The following is a 20,170-nucleotide window of genomic DNA, read 5'->3' as shown; positions in this document are numbered from 1 at the left end:
GCTCTGCTGTTAACCTTAAAACAGCCAAATCCTTTCTATATTATGATCATGCTTTCTTTTTTTTTTTTAAAGCAGTAACATAATGCTTATTAGAGTCTCTGATCAGCTAGCTTCTGTTCTTCCAGCGATTTGAGCTATTTCTGTCGTTACAGGCATGAAGCCACACACTTTAGTGATTCTATTCAAACCTGTGATACAAATTAGTACTTGTCTATTGCTTTGCAGCTCAACATGGTAGAACTTAATAAACTTCATAGTGAACATGGCTTATGATAATTTTTAGTGGGCTTTCAGTTAAGCATCCAATAGTTCTGGTAATGTATGTAAGGCTTTGTACATGTCCTACTTTCTTAGTAAATCTAAAGCTGTCCAAGGTTAAACTAGAAGAGTAAGCCTGTATCCCCCCTGGTGCCACCCCCCAATTTAAATTAGGTTGAAGTTGGATGTTGTGTTCTGCCAACAAACTCTCAATGGTGTATTCTAATGCATTCCTGGAATTACAGCAATGCATTAGCCAGTATTTTCAGATGCATTTAACTTTGGGGTGGACTTTATCTCTAAAATGCCTGAACCAAAATTTGGAGAAGCTTTAATGTACTCTCTTGATTCTATAGACTGAGTCTCTTTAAATTTAGTATAAAGGCCTTTATTTTCCTGCAGTTACTTAAATTGTCGGTGGCTTAGCTCCACACTTCTGTCTCTCTAGAATGCTGTGGATAGGTGAAGAAGGTCCAAGTGAATATAGTAACTCCACCCTTTCTTTTTCATACCCATGTTGTAATCCGCTGTGATGGCTATCCCCTAATGTAGCACTAAGCAGATGCAGGGGTAAGGCAGAGAGAAAAGGGAAGGAAGTTTAGGACTGCCATTTTCAAAACAGTACTCATTTGGCTGATGGTGGTTGTTTCCTGCTGTGTAGGAACATCTGTGTGGTGAGCAGTTCAGAGTTCACAAGCTGCTTCTGCTCAAGGTGGCTGACAAATGCCCGTATGAACTAGAAGTTTTAGCTTCCTTATTGGGGTACAGGATGTTGATGGCGTATTAGTTGCATTACAGTAGCTAAAGTGGCAGAATTCAATGTCTGAATGCGGTTTCTTACCACTTCTTGGTGGAGCTCTCAGGCATCGTTCAACCCTGTCAGTAGTTCTGTAGTAAAAGAATCTGTGTGGCTGCCACTGAGTGTTTTAAAACTAGTTATTTGTGGTGTGTAACTCATGAACCAGGAACTGAAGATGATAATTTCAAGCTTTTCCTGTGATGATCTGTCAACTGAAGTGATTCTTGAAGTACCCTAGTTGCTTTGGGTTTTTTTTCAGTGCTCTTCCCCTGACAGTACATGGCCTACTGGTATCTTCACCATCACTGCCTTGGGGAGGGTCACAGCAGTCTCATCTACTGCTTGGCCCAATACTGACAATGAATTCACCACATTAAAAGGCAGATGAAGATGCCTCAATGGGCCAACTACATTCATAAAAGCTTGGTTTGGAAAGTGCCTTGAGAGACCATGTAATCTAGCCTCCTTGCCTCACTATGTCCATTACCACCTCTAGCAGAGGTTTGTCCAACATGTTCTTAAAGATTTACAATATGAGACATGATAGCTTTGTGAGCAATCTGAAACGTGTGTTTATCTTCTCTTTTGAAGGGTGTTCTTGATCTGTAATGTGAGTCTGTTTTCTTTAGCTAAGGCCTATCTCTCCTACTGGTGTGGAAAAAAAATGCCCTTCACTGAGAGTTCGATACATCTAGGGGAAAAAAATTACCTGTTTCATGCAGTTTCTTCAGCATAAACAACATCAGTGCTTTTAATGTTTTGGATCATGCTTCCAGGGCTTTCTCACTTCAGGTCCTTCTCCAGTCAGTTCATCCCCTCTGAAGTGGAGACCCCAAAAAGATGTAGGACTCCAGAATAGGTCTTGATGTGGCATACTGTTTTTCAGGCTACATGCGTGTACATATGCCCTATTTGGTGCTTGACTTATTATATTTAATACATTGTCACTGATTGGACTTGGAAGGTGCAGTCATTTAAGATCTTGTTTGGAATTGTGGCCTGGCCAGCTGTTCAGCAGGCAGGATTTTATTTTTTGTAGCTAACTAGTCTTGCTTAAGGTCTGTCTTAGCCCTGATGTTCTGCGACTCCGTGTTGAGGTTTCTGTGTTCCAGCAGCAGACCTGCCACTGAGCTGGCATGGCCTCTTCTCCTTCCCTCACTGCTAGCCATGGAAGCCCGCAACTTGAAGGTGGAATGCAGCTGCCTGCCAGGAAGTGTTTGTAGCCATCACCAGCTGTGGGATCACTGATGATCGTCCTGTTTTCCAAGGTGCCGTGGTAGAACAGAGCTTGTGCAAAGCTGTGCTTTGAGGTTTGAAGTCTTGTAACTGCTGACCTTGGCTAGTGTTTTGAAGGTGGTGATGGCCAAACATCTTCTTTTCCCTTTGTGTAAGCAAACCAGATCTGTGTTCCATGCAACAATGTTTTGGGCCTGCTGAATTATTATTCTTTCATAGAAGCTCTAAGTTTTGTTGTATGTTTTGAAAGTGGAGGAACCATTTTATCTGGAACTTCACAGGAAAACTCTGCTTGAGGCAATTATCTGCCACTGCCAAACTTCAGCGGTTCTGGTTGATGTTGTCCAAGCTGTAACTGGTGATAAGTTTATAGTGGAAATGGCTTGCAGCTTTAGCCCCGTTGTGTTTGTGTTTAGCTTAGTAGGAGACCTCTCCTTGTACTCAGTTATAAGGAGGGGCCAGACTCTAGATGAGCTAATAGACTGCAGATCACTTAGCAGTGTAGCTGAAACTGAAAGGCTGTCTGAAAATCTCTCGAAGTTGGGTGTATGTTTTTCTACTCTATTAAGCTGCCATACAACGGTTTTGTGGCTCTTCCATGATCTAGAGAGAAAGGCTTTTTTAGTACCAGTAGGTCATTAGGTAGTAAGATTTTACAAGGGCTGCAGAAAAAGCATAAGAAGCTTACATGGAGCAAATAATATGCTAGGTGTAATTCTACATTTAAGAAAGCAGGGCAATACTGACTGTGTAAAGGTGGCTTGCTCAAGTTAATGTTCTGCTCTTCTCACCCTTCCATAGGACGTATAGTTGAAATTGCACAAGCAAATCATGCAGCTTCTGTTGATTCCAAAGGAAAGGTGGATGAGGGGAAAAGACATAGAACAGACTAGTTAATTAAGCACTTGTAAACCTGTTAATCTTGATTCTTCTGAGTAAAATAATTCTGAAATTATTCCAGATGGGACCTATTAGAGTTTTTCCTGTCCTTGTGCCTAAGATGTGTCATAGCTTTTTATTGAGAATTGCAATTGAGGAAGCAAGCGCTAGAGGGTCTACTGTCTCTAGAGATTGTCCTTTCTCTGTGACACACCTAGTGATAGCTTTTCCAGTGCCAACAGGTTGGGTTTTAAGTCTCCAGTCACTTTTTTTTGCACACAGTTTCACCAAATGTTATGTATCAGCCTGACCGCAGACCACTGAGGCTTTTACCTGGGAGTAGAGATTACTACAAACAATGCATTTCACAGTGAGTCTTTAATTTTGACATGGAAATATGTATCTCCTTGGTGAACCTCTTCCCTGTAACTTTCCCTGGAAAGTTGAGGATTGCCTTACACATGGGTTCCTGTTACTCTCTGGGTGTCAGTCAGGAATGCGAATGCATCAGTGTCCTGTGGTATGGTAGAACCTGCTGTAAAGAAGCTGTTTGTTTCTGTCTGTTGGCTTGTTTTAGATCCTAGCAGTATGGGTTAGCTTGTATATCAAAGCAATAATAATACAGTTCTTAACTTCTGTCCTCCTCTACTATGTTTTGTCCAAACATATCATGCATTGTTAGGCTCCTAATACCTGGAAGGCTGAAGGAGTCACTATGAGGATAACTATGTAAATGGAAATTTATACTCATAGAAAGTAATATCCCTGAATAACTTCTGAGTAGCTGTAGTTACCTTCTTACTAGTCAAGCATTCATTGGCTGCTTATTTCAAGACCTGAAACTGCTTTTGCCTTTTAGACGAGAGAAATCAAACCCCCTAAGCATACCCAAATATTATGCTTAAACAGGTACTGTGTATGATGCATTAACTATTCTCTGTATGTATTTTAGAAAATATCCTTGGAATATCTGAAGTCCATATGGCTATGTATGATGAAGATATCTTGAAAAATCCCTTTTATTTGGCCATTCAGAAGCGGCGTCCTGATCTGTGCAGCAAAGTTGCAGAACTCCATGGTATTGTAAGTATAAAGAGGTACATTTAAAAGCTGCTTATTAAATAGTGGCTATATGTATTTAAATCATATGCCTGCTATGACACACATAAAGATTAGTGCAAGCCTACAAAACTTGGAAGTGAACCAGAGCAACTTTTAATTTAAGTTGCTTATTATTTATTAATATGGACCTCTTGATATATTGTATGATAGTAAAAGATCAAAGTTGGTGGTGTTGCTAAACTTCACAGGAAGTTTATTTTCTTTGTTATGAACTGGAGTTATGTATTCTCCCCCTTGTAACTTAAAATGGGATTGAACTTTGGAAATTCCTAGCAGACGGTCAATCTCTCATTTCTGACAGTGTTCTACATAGCAAAATAAAGCTGTTAAACTGAGGTGGAATCAAAACTCCAGTCCTTACAACTTCTGGTCTGGGTATTCTGCAATTAGTCTTCATCCAAAATTAAGTGTGTGGAGACTCCCTTAAACTCAGGTTTTATTGTTACCTGATTATAAAATTAACCCTTAAATTTGACAAGGTTCTTTGAGTTGTGTGTTACTTAAGATGGTACATGATCAGTTGAAATGCCAAAATCTGTTCACCAGTTCTGTCTGTATTCTGATGCCATTTCTGAAAGCTGAGTACGGAAAGAACCACTTGCTTCATGCTTATCTCTTCTTTGACAACGAGATGCATTTCTTTTCAGCACATATACAGTGTTTGTTGTATTCATAATATGTTACTTGCTAATTAAGAATTTGTCTCAAACTGCCTATCTGATGTACAGTAAACCCAGGATGTTTCTTACCTTGGATTGTTTTCCTTCTATCTGATGGATTTTCATTTTAGTTTGAAAATATACCTGACTTTACTAGCTGCCTAACTTTAAGTTATTCAGCTGACTGATGCCAAGTAACTTAAATAAGATTTACTGTCCTTCTGTTAGTATTGCTTGCTTTGGCTGGATCTCTCATCCTTTTTTCAGATAAGTCTCTAAATGAAACTTCTAGGTTAATCACCAGGCTGTGTCTATCAATGGCCTTTCCTTTCTGTTTATTTAAACAAAAGCACCTGTAGTTGCTATACATTTGCTAGTAAATGTTTATAAGCCAGATTCAGTTGCTTGCCTCTAAAGGGCAGAAGCTATTGGTGTGTATTGGTGATACATGGCACTTCTCTCTAAAGCATGATCTTTTATAGGTGTTAGTTCCATGCAAAGGAAGCCTTTCAAGCAACAGCCTTTCTACCTGCCAGTTTGAATCTTATGTTCTGAAGCCACTTGAGGAAAACTTTCAGACCTTAAATGGAAAGGTATTTCTGTTTTCATATCTGAATGTAGCTTGGAGACACTCCAGTAAATGAATTGGTGCAGTTGAGGACTGATAGTGTGAACTAATGGTTACTGGAGCCATAGTGAGGAGTCGGAGCTAAGCAGTAACAGCGGTATGTTACCCGTTGAAGCCAAGGTTCTTAGGGAGATACTGCTTTCTAGCAGAAGCTGTATTTTGGCATGTATGCAAGAACAGCTGTCCTGTTCACGTGGTAACACTGCCTCTGATTTTAGCTTAGTATTTTGTTGAAGCAACTTTGTTGATTTATCTGTTAGGAATTTTGTTGTGTGGCAGAGGGCCTTTGTCACTAAGTTGAGAACTGTCTCTCTAGCTTTCAGGCAAATAATGGCCTGCCTATATTGCATGCAGGTGCAAGTTCACCAAGGTTTAGGACAAAATTATGATGGTATTGAGTTGTACCTGAGGCCTGGTGTGTTAATTCAGTAAGTAGAGTAGAAACTGCCCTAATGTAGCAGCAAGTCATGATGGCTGGTGCTAATGCTGCATGGGGTCACACGTTTTCTGTTTGATGTTTTTCTATGATTCTATTCTATTTTCACTAATGATTGAGCAGTGCAGTCTGAGATCTTGTACCCATTTGCAAGCTGTCATCTAGTTAGATGCATCTTTGTTGTCCAGATAGATCACCTAGGTCTGCTGCAGATGTCCTCGCTGGAGCTGCTTGAGAAGATTAAGCTGAGCAGGGGAAATGTAGATGAGATGTGTAGAGCTTTTTCTGAAGCTGGACTTAGGCCCCAGTTTTAAGTTGTTTTACAACTACCCTTCTACTGAAAGTGCTCTAAAATCTGCAAATAATCACTTAGACCTTGGAGATTGTCTGAAACCTCCCCTGGTAGTAGACATGTAAAGAAAGTAGGTATAAGGAGGGTTCAGCTAGCCATTGTAGACTGAAGGAGTCTGTTTCAGAGTCTACGTAGCACAAGAATATGAAATCTCTTTAGGGCTTTCTTGTCTTGTAAGAAGCTTTTCTTTCCCTGGAAGCATAACTATGCAATGCAGAATCCAAAGAGTAACTCTCTTCTGGTGGAGTTTTACACTTGGATCTGGTTTTCATTTTTTTTCAGGAGATCATCATACAAGGAAACCTTATCATTTTAGGAACTGGTTTTAATTATCATCTATCAGTACCTGTTCTTTTTGAGGAAACATTTTACAATGAAAAAGAAGAAAGCTTTAGTATATTGTGCATAGCTCATCCATTGGAAAAAACAGAAAACTCAAGTATGTATTGAAGTGTTAACTTGATGGTCTTGTTGGCATGGTGAGCAAATTTTGTTTGATGTGCTAAATATATTTCCTCTGTTCTGAAAAGCATTGACTTGGTTGAAAGGTCTTGTAATTTATTAGCTTGCTGGGGCAGATCTTGGTACGCTTCTGCAGAGAAATATTAAGATGCTGCCAGGAAAACGTAGTTCTGTAGAGTCCATGCCTCAGTCTTAGCACTGAAACCCATCTGTGGAATACTTATCTGGTATGATTATTTTAGCAATGCTAAGTTTAGCGCTGACTGCTTAAAGAGGGATTTAGCCTTAAATGTGTTGTGATGATGCAAGGTGGATGCACAAAAAACTGGAGAGTTAAATTTTCTCATGATTGATTCATCAGTGGTTAAAGATTGTATAGCGTAGTTATGTAGCAACTCTTCTGGTGGTGGTCTCATTAGGTTGAATGTGTTAATTTTTGTCCTAGTACTGGAAGTGCTCTTGATAAGGCTGGAACACTACTTCCAGGCTACTGTTAAAACTGTGAATGTAGCAGGAATTCCTTGTGAATTTGTGTAACAATCTGTGTTTAATAATTAAAAGAAACAGAAGCTTCTTAAAACATACGTGTTTTTCTAAAATGAAAATATCTCGTCTTCGTAAATATTTAAGAATATCTATTTGAAACAAATGATGACAAAGTGAAGTAATGCTAGGGTAGTGTGAAAATAGTACTGAGGGAAGTATGGGAAGTTGTTCTAAAAAAAGATAATAGCTGGCACACATATAGGCTTAAATTCTGTAAATATTAATCTAAATCTAAAAAAATTATTCTTGCGATATTCCTTTTTTTGGCCATGACTTAGTGTAGTTGTAGAGCAGTCTTTCAGAAGTGAATTAATTTGTAATTTCAGAAGTTATTTGAAATGAATGCTATCTAAGCCTGTTATTAGTTGGCTGCCTTTGCAAATGAAAGACTTGCCTATTTTTGGAAATTTCTGGAAAAGCTGTATGAATTCTAAGTGAGGGACTGGCTTGTCTTATTCAGAAGGAAAGCAGATCTGGTTTAATGTTTACATCAAGTAACTTTGTTCTCCCATTCAGAGAAAACATGTCTAAATAAAGATTAGGTTATGTAAAATTTCATGATGGGATTTTTGCTCTGCTCGCTCAGAGTTCACTGACTTTCTGCATGGGCATTCAGTCAGTACTGTAAAATGCTTTTCTTCCACTTTCAAGCTTGACTTGCACTCAGATTATGAGTTGTGTATGTGGCAATAAATTACCAGACGGTAAAAAAGCATGTGAAATCAGTTTTAGCTATTCCAAATACATACTTGACATTAAGGGCAAGAGAGTCTACTCTAAATGAGATGCATTAAATTCTTTTAATTAAAGGCAATACCTTTAAAGATATAGTAACTTACTGTTTCATTGCGCACAAGTTGGCTGTCTATGTAGGGACAGAAAGTACTTTACCATGCATGCATATTAAAACTATGTGTTAATTCTTGGCTTTCATTTTAGGTGAATCTGCAGCTTCATCAAACTGCTATTCTCTTAAAAATATTGAAGATGTTAGAGAATTCTTGGGAAGGCACTGTGAGAGATTTGATAAATACATAGGATCTTTCTATAGAACATTTAAAGAACATGAAAGGAAAAGCCTCCGTCACTACATAGTCAGTATCTTGCTTCTTGATGTTTAACTTACTGAATGTAGTTCACTTCACAGCTTTGGATATCTTTGTCTTCTTGAGCTTTTCTATGTCAGAGTGGTCTGGAACTGAGGAAAGTGGGAAGGGAGAAAGTAAATTTCTTAATTGTGAATTAGCGCATCTTAACTATTAGGTAAAGGCAATTTTTCTGGCTAAAAAATTTACCACAGTGCAGACTTCTAAGGCAGGGAAGACTTCCTTTCTTTGCTTGTTCATGCTTTGTTGGTCCACGTCAGATTAATCTGAATACTTTTTTCTTTTCTTCTCCCCCACCCCCCAGGATTCCGTCAATGGACTTTATACCAAATGCCTCCAGCATCTTTTGAGAGATTCGCACTTGGTAAACACTGCACTAAATATGTAGTACATCGTGGTACTGAAGCAATAAACTATCTAACTTTCTCTTACTATTTGTACGGCTTTCCTTTTCTAGAAGGTGCTTGCAAAGCAAGAAGAGCAGATGAATCTGATTAAACAAGCAGTTGAAGTAAGCATATGAAATGAAGGAAATTAATCAGCAAGCTATTTTTAACTTTCCCTTTCATGCCTAAAGTACTGTGTTTTATTTCTACAGATGTATATCCACCATGCTATTTACGATCTAGTTTTTAAATATGTGGGGACTATTGAGGCAAGTGAGGTGAGGTTGTTTGATTGCTAAAGATTAGTTACATTAATCTCATACATTTTTAATAACTGTTGCCTTTCTATTGATTAGGATGCCACTTTTAACAAAATCACGAGGAGCCTTCAGGACCTGCAGCAAAAAGACATTGGGGTGAAGCCTGAGTTCAGGTGAGAGAGCTTTGAGGAGTCACTGAGATTCTGTTTTAAGTAGGTCTCAGATCAGCCAAAAGTGTCATCCCTCAGCCAGTAGAAAGTTTTTCTTCCACTCTGTTCCTTTGAGATAGAAGAGTAACGTTTTGCAAGTGTCATTTTAGGGCAGTCTGTGCATTGACTGTCTCCATTGCTTTTGTATTCTTATGCTTCCCTCTCCATCTACAGGGTATGGAAGTGTGAGTGTACTTCAAGTAGAGATGGAAATATTTTATTGCCATACTTCACTTCAGATCTGAATAAGTGAAAACTTGGGGTTTGGACAGCCTGCTCAGAAACTCTGTATGCTAACCATTTCTTTCAAATTATTTTGTAGTTTTAATATCCCACGTGCAAAACGAGAACTGGGTCAGTTGAACAAATGTACTTCCCCTCAACAGAAGCTACTTTGTCTACGGAAAGTGGTACAAATTATTATGCAATCTCCTAGCCAAAGAGGTCAGTAACTAGTGTATTAATACCTTAATTTTAAACTCTTTTCTTAACCAGTACACACAAAGTACTTTGGCGTATAAACAGCTGTTTGAATAGCACTTGAGGATTAAACACAATTAGACCGGGGTCTGCCTTGCAGGTTGCTAAACAAAGCAAAGTGGAGGCAAGATAGGCATTTCAGCAGTTTCTTATGGGATGAGGTGGGGTACGTGGTTAGCTTTTATCTGTTTCAGCTGGAGCATGTGGAGAGCTTGCATGCGCTGGGACATTTTCTTATGCAGAAGAGTTGAGTGTGATCCATTTTAAACACTGAGGGTCACTGCTAGATCATTCTTGTCTGTTTATCCATGCTCCTTGATAATCTTGAGATGCATCTTTGGCAGAGTGCAGCGTTGGAGGAAAACCAAACCTTCTATATGCTTCTATATGCTGCATTCAAAGTGCTACCATGGATTACAGAGATGATTCTGTGATAGGAAAGCATGGACCTGGTGTTTATTTAATCTATCCTGAAGAGGGAACACGCTTCCACTCAGCAAATGGAGTAGTACAGTGAATTTATGATTTCCCTACTCCTTCTCTTCCTTTCTTCAGGAAGACTCCCGGGTTATGGAAAAATGTATTAATGTAGGGGGTAGTGTCTGCCCTCAAGAATTTCGGACACCTTGAGCTAGTGTTCTGGCTCTTTCTGTGTAGGAAGGAGGGGATGGTAGTTAAATACTGCAATTTGCACAGTGCAAACTATATTCTGGGAAGCTGAGAACATTTGAAGGGCTGCCTTGGTTAATCAATACATTCTCTATTGGTTGAGCTGGCCCTTAGTCGTAGGAGGCAGAACTCCATTTATAGGTGTGGGTCTTGATTTGAACCGTGACATGACTAACATCAGTTGTAAATTTTTTTTTTAGTTAATATGGAAACCATGTGTGCAGATGATCTTCTCTCTGTCTTACTGTATTTACTTGTAAAAACAGAAATCCCAAACTGGTATGTAACTATTTTGGCTATACAGAGCACCATCATACTATCTTTTATGTAATACCACTGTAGGGGCAAATGTTTCTGAACATGGAGTAATAACTTACTGAAAGTTAAGAGGGGCCGATCCTAATGCAGAAAACTATTTTTAATGGAAAAAGAGCAAAGGTGTGTTACAGATGTGGCCAAATTAAGGATATCTCAGGAATTCAAGTGCTGTGTCTTTGCTGTTTTGATTCCCAGCCTAGAAAAAGGTTATAAGGAGAGGTCATCTCTGTACCAAAACTGCATGTTAATAACAGCCTTCACAGGACTGGTGCTTCCTCATCTGTGTTCGGAGCCGTGAAACCTTATGCAGCTTCTAGATGTTTGATTATTTTTTTTTTCACATAGAGACACTGGATTTGAATACTTAATAGCTTGCTGCTAGCCTATGCCATTGTGTTTCTCTCTCCTCACTATCAGTAGAAGCATATCTAAAGCTTCCACCTGTACTTGAACTAAATTTTAGTGTTGGTGAATCCCATATCTCAGAATTAGCACTCTTCATTTAATTTGTAGCTATCGCTTTACACTAGTGCTTATGGTGCTTGAAATGTTAATGTTTGAAATGTGTGAAATGATATCCCACTGCTGCCCTTATTGTGCCCTTCATATTCCTTATATCCAATTAATTTTTCTTTGAGCAGTTAAGATAAGTAGAGCTCTGATCCTCCTGCAAAGCTCAGAGCAGCCACACTATTGCTAGCCCAACAGTCTTTCTAGAAGCTTTTTCTTAACTTATTGTCTGCCTGGATTGCCTAAGATGAGTTGCAGTATTAAGATACATCATGCTAGTGTTGTCTTATTTTTTAATGGTTCATGGCTTTACCTTTCTATTTCAGGATGGCCAACTTGAGCTACATAAAGAACTTCAGGCTTTGCAGCTCAGTGAAGGATGAACTGGGATACTGTCTAACCTCAATTGAGGCTGCAATAGAATACATACGGCAAGGCAACCTCTCTGACAGATCAACAGTAAGCTGCTCTTAAAGTCGGTCAAATGTGTATTTGATAAGCTTGTAAGACTGTGTACCACTGTGGGAGTAACTCCAGTCAGAGGAGACAAACCTAAGAGTTCCTTTTTTGCACTCAAAGAAATAAGTTAAATTAACTATACCTAAAGGAGGTGGTAAAATGGTCTAAATGATTACAATGAACTCCTAATCCTGTATCAATACTTGTTGTTCATTGTATACTGCTTGAGGAAGTATTAAATGTCAAGTCTGTCTCTTCATGTGAATAGAGGAAAAGCGACAGCACTATTTCCAACAGCTGAGTCTCCAGTTAAGTTTAGTATCTCATGTTTGTACTCTTGTGTTTGTCATAGTTGTGAAAGCAATGCAGTACTTGAGAGTACACATAGCTGAAACAGATTTTTCTTTAATAACTTAAAAAAAGCTTAGCTATGCTAGCAGAGTGGAGATTGCTGTGTAACAAAATTATTCAAGTAAAGTGTCATACTTCAAAATTCAATGTCTTTGCAGTGCATACTACTATGTTGCCCCAAATTGACAGGTTAATGGGAGTGCAGGACTATGATAAAGCAGAGTTTGAAGGTCAAATTTGGCTCTCAGGATCTCTAACCTAGCAGAGGCAGGGAGTATGTGGATGCATGAGTTATTTCCTACGGGACAACTAGATCTGTCAATCAGGTCAAATCCCTGCAGGCCAATCAAGGGTGATACTGATGTGACTATAGAAACTTCTATGATTTAAGAACTTTGTAGCTTATTTAGTAAAGGAATCTGGTCTTACTGCTCCCGTAAAACTTTCTACTGTTGCAAAATTAGGTTTCCCTGATCTAATATGGAAATGAAAATGAGTGAACTTGGAACCAGAGTGAATTCAAGGTGTCTTGGTCTGCCCAACTGCAAAGCACTGGAATCAAATTGCAGGAGCCAGAATAATGGTTCAGTGTGCAGGGCTTGGGATGGGACAACCTGGGGCACAATCTTAAAGAAGAAACTGTTAAAGTGGCATTTTAGCCTTTTATTTCTGGTTTTGTTCTTTTCTGGGATCTTTTCACAAACCTCTCGTGCATAGCTTTGTTTTGTACACTCCAAAAAAACCAAAAAGCACTTTCATTTTGTGTAAAGAGACTGTGATCTCTTGCCTGTAATGCTGTATTGAATTATATTTAAAAAATAAAAATGTTAGTTTAAAAGGAAAACAATCTGCCAAACAACTTTGCTTCCTGCAGTCACTTGGCTATCATTGCTATTTGTATACTGATTGTTAATGCTGGTGGTCTGGATGGAGAACTGAAACCAAAGTAGAATTGTCTTCCACAACAATGCCAGTAAGCTGAAAAAAAGAAGATACTACTCTTAAATTTCTATAATAAAAACTGTTTCCTATTAAATGCCTGGTCCTATTCCTCCTTACAGAGCTAAGGGTAGCAGGTTGTTTTTTTTACTGAGATTGCCCTCAAGTGATCATAACTAAAGTGCCTCTGGCATTAAGGCACTATATTTATTTGGGAGGCATCTGTCTTGAAAGATGAACTAGATATTTGAGAAGTCCAAATGAGAGCAGTCTTCTATTGCTTGTGCTGGTGTCTGCATCAGTGTAAGAGCAAACCCTTAAGTGTTCCTGTCTGTACCTCAGCTGGGTCAGCCCCAGACCTCCTGTCTCACTTTAGCGTACATGCAGTTGGCATGCAACAGGACATCCTTTCTTCTGCATTGGGTTCAAAGGAATCTACATGGCTTGAAGGCAGCAGCCTGAGAACCTTGAAGACAAGGAAGTGGATGACCACTGCCCTCCAGCAGAGCTGTATAAGGAAAGAGCTGGACCACCCTTTTCTGTTGCGTAGGATAAGACAGAAGGTTGCACGGGATGAAGAGGGAAACTTAAGTAGCAAAATAGCTCCATGACAAAAACTGAACAAGGATAGTGAGGAACTGAAGGAACAGGGTAGGAACTTCTTATGGTGGTGCTCTCCCTTCACAAGTTTTCAGTTGAGCTGTTTCCTTGGTTCTCTGGTGAAGGAGATCAATTTTCTGTTCAAAGCAGCAGCTATTGTGTTGATGCCTCATGGTTTCCTTTTCCAGATGGTGCTGGAAGCGGCTGTGAGATTTAAGTGAGCAGGAGGCCCCTGTGCCCTAGGGCTTCATTATAGCCCCTCATGTGGCTACACTTAATTTCATAGCTGGCTTCAGATGGAGTTTTTGGCAGCTGAGTAATACTGTTGTCCAATCCTTAATGAAGCTAACTACATAAAGAGAGCTCAGCAGGGAGCTGATGTACCCTGTGGGATAATAGGCATGTTACTGCCCTCATGTTGGTAGGAAAATTGCACTTAGGAGACACCTGCCAAGTCCTTTTGCCCAAGGTCATGCAAGTCTTGGAGAGACATTTTGGTTGTGGGGAGGAGAGGAGCATGTAACTGATAAAATGGAATCTTCCATACTGTTTTTGGGTAGTTGTCAACCTTACTTAATTAGAAGTATTAGGCCTTAGTTACCTGTATGCACAGCTAATGTGTAGTGAGACCCTGGAGTTCAGAGGGCTGTGGCAGGGAGTTGGAGCCAGATGCTGAGGAATGGGAGCGTTTTAGTTCCTGGGTGACAATGAAGCTGGGCTGGAGGAAGTTTGGGTGGGAGAAGCCAGGAAAGGAAGACTTAAACACAAACTGAGGTTAATAAGTGTATGGGGAGAGGGGGAGTGGAGAGAGTTTTCCTCAAGTCATCAGTTATAATTTGTGAAAGTTGCCTTGGGTAGGTTGTTACACAGGTACGCTCTTATCAGCACAAATATTTCATTTCTCTAGTATCAGGAGTAGTGTTACGTAAAAAGATCACTAGTGTTTGGATGCATGTTTTCTAGACTATATAGACTTAAATACCGGGGAGTACCACTCAAAGCACTCTTTGTGCTTTTTAAATTCCTGGAGTGTAAGTAAAGCTGGGACAAGCGAGTTTTGTCTTTGAACGCCCAAACATGCTTAATACTTCAACCAATACCTGAGTCTTCTGTATTTTACTTTGAAGATACATAGCTTCACCTGGGATGGACTCTTTTTTTCCTTATTTATATAATAAATAAGATAATACCTCCACAGAAGGATTGCTGTCTCAAGTGACTCTTTGAAATAATTACTCCAGTTGGGGAACACTTCTCTTGTAAATACACTGTGGAAGCAACAGTGCTAAAACTACTACAGCGCTGATTACTTAGATTCTCCATAGTGAGAGTATAAAGCTGTCTGAGTGTTCATATTAGAAATTCTGATTAGACTTCAGAAACTTGTATCAGCAGTAAACTTTTAATATTTTATTCTCGTTAATAAAATTTTTGATCAAATATTTCTTAGGGAAATTATTCCTGATCACACTGAAGAATCGATCCAAGGAGACTAGTGTTACATGCTGTGTAATTCTCAAAAGCTATGCCTTGGGTATCTTTAGCTACAGTGCTTAGGTTTGAAAAGATTGTGATTATTTCTCATCTTCTCGTATTTAAATACAAACAGCTTACTGTGAAGTACAGATCCGAACTTTTAGCTCACAAGCATGTTTTTAACTATGTTATTTGCTATGCAATGGAGGTTTTTTTAGTCGGTTTTGTGAGAAGCATCTGTGTTGATTTTGAAACTTGAGTGATTGGTTTTCTAGAAAATCTGAACTCTCTATTTTTGGTGCTTAAGTGATCTTTTTTATTTGCAGTTCACTAAACTTTGTGCTAATTTGCTAATGTTAAGAGCGGAGTTGGACGCTTTTACTCTATGACTTATTTGCATAAGGCGTAGCCTGAATCGTAAATCATCAAAGTTTGTCTGATATGTGGGTGTCTATCTGAAATGCAGTGGTCTTTAGTTAGATGGGTGCTTCTGTTTCTAGGGAGATAGTTGTTATCCAAAAATAGCATCCAAAGATAATCACTGCCAACCATAAGCAGTGGTTAATCAGAATCAACTATGTGCAAGTATTTCCCTCCGCTTTCTTATAAAGCGTTCTCTTTAGATTGTTGTTTATGTTGATGTGAGGTTCAATGTTACTATTTCAAAATCTGTCTCTAAGAATATTCACCTGGTTTTGGAAGCATATATATTCTTTAGTGCATTCTGAAGGGTATCTTCAGATATCTGAGGTAATGGCAAGTACCGATGCGAGAGTTGCGCTCTGTATCTGCTTAGCTCACTCTCCAATTTTCAAGAAGTGACCTGTAGGAAACACTGTGTGAGTGAGTCTGCTTCACTTGGTGCAGTCTTTTCCAGCAAGAGGCAGGGAGTTCAGCGGAGTCTTTGAGATAGAATTGTATCTAGGTCATCTTTGTTAATAGCCACCAGTAGACATGTCTTACATGAGTTTGACAAGCTTCTGAGTCCATTTGTACTTTTGATTTTTACAACATGCTATGGCAACGAGTGCTGCAATAAGAGAACGTGTTTTCTCTGTTCATCTCACTCTATCTTCAGACCTAATGTGTGATGATTTTGCTGGGCATCCCAGTTCTTGTATTTTGAGGAACAGGGGATATTTGTTCTTTGTGTGTTTTCTGTGGGCTGTTTGTGATTTTTGTAGGCCACTGTAACACAGTCGGATCTTTTCCAGAATGAAGAATCCCAATTTCTCCTTGCAAGACAGCCGCATCACACCTTTTGTAGTTCTTGTCTTTTTTATGTCTTTTTTATTTTTGGTGCATTTGTTATCAGATGGTACAACTGTAATTTCATTAATGCTTAGTTAGTTCATGAAGAATTGCAGTAAAGGAATGTTCTGGTGCACATCTGCTTATTTCTTTGAGCAGTATGTGTGCAGTCTTTTAAGTCTTGGAATCCTCAGTGTGAGACTGATTCAGGTTTTACTTGCATCTGATAATTCATAAGTGGTAAATACAGTGTTTAATATTTTTAAAAATTAATTCTGCTGTTAAGGTACTTTACTTTTGGCTGTAAATGTGTGTATAGTAATGGATCTACATGTTTTATTTTCAGGAATCTGAGAGACTTTGTGACAAGCTGCTTTTAAGACAAAGGATGAACTTGTTGTCCCAGATGTCTGCTACTCCAATAGACTGCTTATTTAAGGTTAGTAACTTTTATGGCAGAATATGTACTACTTAGGTATTGCACATTCATATCCCTTCTGCAATTTTCTGAAATGTAATGCAGTGTTAATTGCATTAGATTAGTACTGTGAAATGTGTTTTAGTAGATGCTAAAAGTGTGTTTTGAATTGAGTACATTCCTGTGCCAAAACATTATCAAGTTAATATATTCTTATGGATTTCAGCAAGTTAGAAGAAATATGGAAGCAAATGAGGATGAAATGCTACTACTGTTAGTACTGATCGGCCCATTTAGTGCAGAGATGTGATATTACTATCTGGTTGTCTCTCACAGCTTTTAATGCTTGAAATTGAAAGAGTTTTCTGAAATAATTTAAATATGGTCACTTGACAGCTACTTCATATTATATGATAATCTCATATTGTCGTTCTAAAAGAATTTTGCCTATCCAAGAACACAAAGCAGAGCTTCTAATTATATGTGCTTACAGCTTATGGCTAGCGGCTTAGTAATTTTATAGAAATGTTTTTGCACAGAGGGAGCTCAATTTTGTGACTGAGTCTAAAGAGACAATAGGAGTTGTTCTAATTTTTTGTAAAAGGTGAAGTAAGCCAAGAACAGATTCTTCTTAATACCGATTGCCCATTAGGAGGGTTTGTGCTGTGACATTGTTTATTTCTGCTTTGTGATGCTTGAATACGTGTATCTTATATTGAGTTCCTGTCATTTTGTGCTTCAGTAAATTACTCTATTTTTTCTGTGTTGGTTTTTTTTTGTTTGTTTCTTGAAAGGAGGCTTTTTATATCAGTTCCTCATTCTCCTTCTTCTCTTGGCTTTTTGTAGCATATTGCTTCAGGTAACCAAGAGGAAGTGGAGCGACTACTAAGTCAAGGTGACAGTGATAAGGACACTGTACAGAAAATGTGTCACCCACTCTGTTACTGTGACAAATGTGAGAAGCTGGTTTCTGGGTAAGCACTTTTCATCTCCACAAATTCACAAAAAGCTATGTAAAAGTCTTTGTCTAAGGTTTAATTTACAAAGTATGCTGCCTTGATTATAGAGGAAGTTGGTAGCACTTTTGGGTGTAGTAGAGAGCGTATGTTCCTGTGGTTTGAAAAAGTAGAAGAAATGTTAGGAGTGTACTGAATGCGTTGGAACCAGCCAGTTTTGTGATGGAAGCTGTATGTTCTTTGGTAAATGTGGTGTGAAATATTTCTGCTCTTGAACCTAACATACCACATCTTGGGACAAAACCGCATCTCTTAAGGAAATGTAAATCTTCATACAGATTAATTTGTCAATGTGAAATGATAAAGCATAAAAAGTTCTATAATCAGTTTTTTGTCAGCCTTGGCAATTGTTATATTTCTCTCCTCCTTACCACTGCTGCATAGGTAACTGAGCTGCTTTTAAACAATTGTGTTTTAAAGGAAACTGAATGATCCTTCCATTATAACTGCATTTTCCCGAGATGACCGGGGATATACACCACTTCATATAGCTGCTATTTGTGGTGAGTATTGTTGGTTTTCTTCACTAGTGTTATCTGCCTTATTTGTATGGTGGCATGTCTTCCAACTTTGCATTAAAGAATGAATTTTGCATTAAATTGTTTTCTGCTTATTTGCTATGGGAACTGGTATCTTGGCACAGAATGAAGTTATTGTATATTCTTTTAAGCTCAGTTTCCTATGGCTAAGTTATTGTTTGTTTGTTTGCTGGCTGTTCACTTTTGTCTTAGTGTTTACCACAGTAGTTCTTTCTTCATCTGTGAAGAAAGTAAAAATGTGTCATCAGAAGCCAGTCTTGTTTTAAAGAACCAGCAGATGGAGAAATTAATCTTTTCACTCTAATGCAGCTGGCTATGCATGGTAAACCTGTACCATGTCCTATCTTGTGTTCATTATGCCTTTGATCTTACATTTATTAGAAGATGTATTAATTTTCTTAGTGAAGGTTTTTTTTAATAAGCAATTTCCTTCTTTTATTATTATCCTGAATCCCAGTAGGAGAGTACTTTGTGTGACATGCCTTTTTTCCTATTCTTTTCTAACTCATAAGGTGTAAGCATAACGTGTTTGTAGCTGGAGGTTCTTTTATGGAAGAGTAACCTGCAACAAAAGAAACCAAAAACCAAGGAAGTGAATATACAGTATATAGAAACATAGTATGCAGGAATCCAGGGTATTTTGGTTTATAGTTCATGTTTGGATTTGAAAAGTAGCAATGCTTTTATGCAAAGTTTGTGTCTTTCTTTTAATGTCTGCATGTTTTTCAAGGGCAAACATCATTAGTGGATTTACTGGTAGCCAAAGGAGCCATTGTCAATGCTACAGATTACCATGGTTCAACTCCACTTCACCTTGCCTGTCAGAAGGGATATCAAAATGTTACAGTAAGCACCTAAAGTCTTAAATAGAAATAAAAAACCCCCAAACTTAAACTAAATAATAAATATATGATTCTTACTAAGCTGTTCTGCTGTTACTGTCATTTTGGTCTTCTGAGAAGCTTTCACCGGAACTGTGTATGCTGTCAGAATTGAGGATCTTTTATCATTGTGGTTTGCATGATATTTTATTTTTTCCTGTACTGCATGGTTTTCAGCAATTTGTAATAACCAAGCAATTGACAGCTATTCATCCATTTTATTAATACAGATCTCTAATACGTAGTGCAAATGGAGAGCCTGTTAACATCTCTGCTCTTGATTAAGACAGAAGAGCCATTGCAGTCATTGGAATGAATTAAATGACTTCACATCGTGTTCAGGATAGGCTGTGTAACTACATTAATTACTGTGTACTTGAATTTTTATATATGTGAGATTCTTCAATTAGCATTGTTGGAATTAAGCTGTGTCTTCACTTAGGCTCTTAAAATATAGGATCAATTATCCTGTAGTATATGTATTGCAGTGTTTTATGCAGTAGATGATTCATTTTTTCAATGACAACTCTGAATATGTAAGAAGCAGCTTTTACTTGTTTCTTAGGGTAAGGCAAAAACAGCACTGTAATGCCAAGAGGGTAGTGTCTAAAACAGGAGAGACACAGTTTTCCATGAAGTGCTTCATCATGCTAGAAACTTAAAGGAATATAGAGTAACAATTGTTTGCCCATTATATTTTTTGTTACTTAAGTGTCTACTTTTATTTTTCTTTTAAGCTTCTTTTATTGCACTATAAGGCAACTACTGATGCTCAGGACAATAATGGAAATACTCCACTTCATTTAGCCTGCACTTATGGTCATGAGGATGTAAGTAATTGTTTTGTAACAAACTAGATAGTCCGATGGAATGGAATTAAACTGTGATGCGAAATTGCACTAACTTTGCGTATTTTAAAAAGTAA

General features: G+C 38.3%; 1 protein-coding gene across 9 annotated transcripts in view; it reads left to right on the top strand.

The window, feature by feature from the left end:
• ANKRD27 (ankyrin repeat domain 27) overlaps positions 1-20,170 on the top strand; it is a 44,149-nt gene that overhangs the window by 4,967 nt on the left and 19,012 nt on the right. For 6 of the 9 annotated variants that reach the window (XM_014942283.1, XM_014942286.1, XM_014942287.1 and 3 more), the window contains exons 2-17: positions 4,125-4,255; positions 5,436-5,546; positions 6,652-6,808; positions 8,317-8,471; positions 8,788-8,847; positions 8,941-8,994; positions 9,082-9,147; positions 9,226-9,302; positions 9,661-9,782; positions 10,688-10,766; positions 11,642-11,774; positions 16,738-16,830; positions 17,656-17,783; positions 18,246-18,328; positions 19,095-19,210; positions 19,983-20,075. In XM_014942283.1, coding sequence (XP_014797769.1) covers positions 4,154-4,255; positions 5,436-5,546; positions 6,652-6,808; positions 8,317-8,471; positions 8,788-8,847; positions 8,941-8,994; positions 9,082-9,147; positions 9,226-9,302; positions 9,661-9,782; positions 10,688-10,766; positions 11,642-11,774; positions 16,738-16,830; positions 17,656-17,783; positions 18,246-18,328; positions 19,095-19,210; positions 19,983-20,075 — 1,629 coding nt within the window. In that variant the 5' untranslated portion in view covers positions 4,125-4,153. Of the gene's footprint in view, positions 1-3,454; positions 3,543-4,124; positions 4,256-5,435; positions 5,547-6,651; positions 6,809-8,316; positions 8,472-8,787; positions 8,995-9,081; positions 9,148-9,225; positions 9,303-9,660; positions 9,783-10,687; positions 10,767-11,641; positions 11,775-16,737; positions 16,831-17,655; positions 17,784-18,245; positions 18,329-19,094; positions 19,211-19,982; positions 20,076-20,170 lie in introns of those variants that run through there. The other 3 variants (XM_014942285.1, XM_014942291.1, XM_014942292.1) reach the window with 3 other exon arrangements.

This window comes from Calidris pugnax, unplaced genomic scaffold (genome assembly GCF_001431845.1).
Source record: "Calidris pugnax isolate Ruff unplaced genomic scaffold, ASM143184v1 scaffold28, whole genome shotgun sequence".
NCBI lineage: Eukaryota > Metazoa > Chordata > Aves > Charadriiformes > Scolopacidae > Calidris > Calidris pugnax.
Note: the sequence above shows the minus strand (reverse complement) of the source record. Positions and strands in the feature narration are given on the sequence as shown.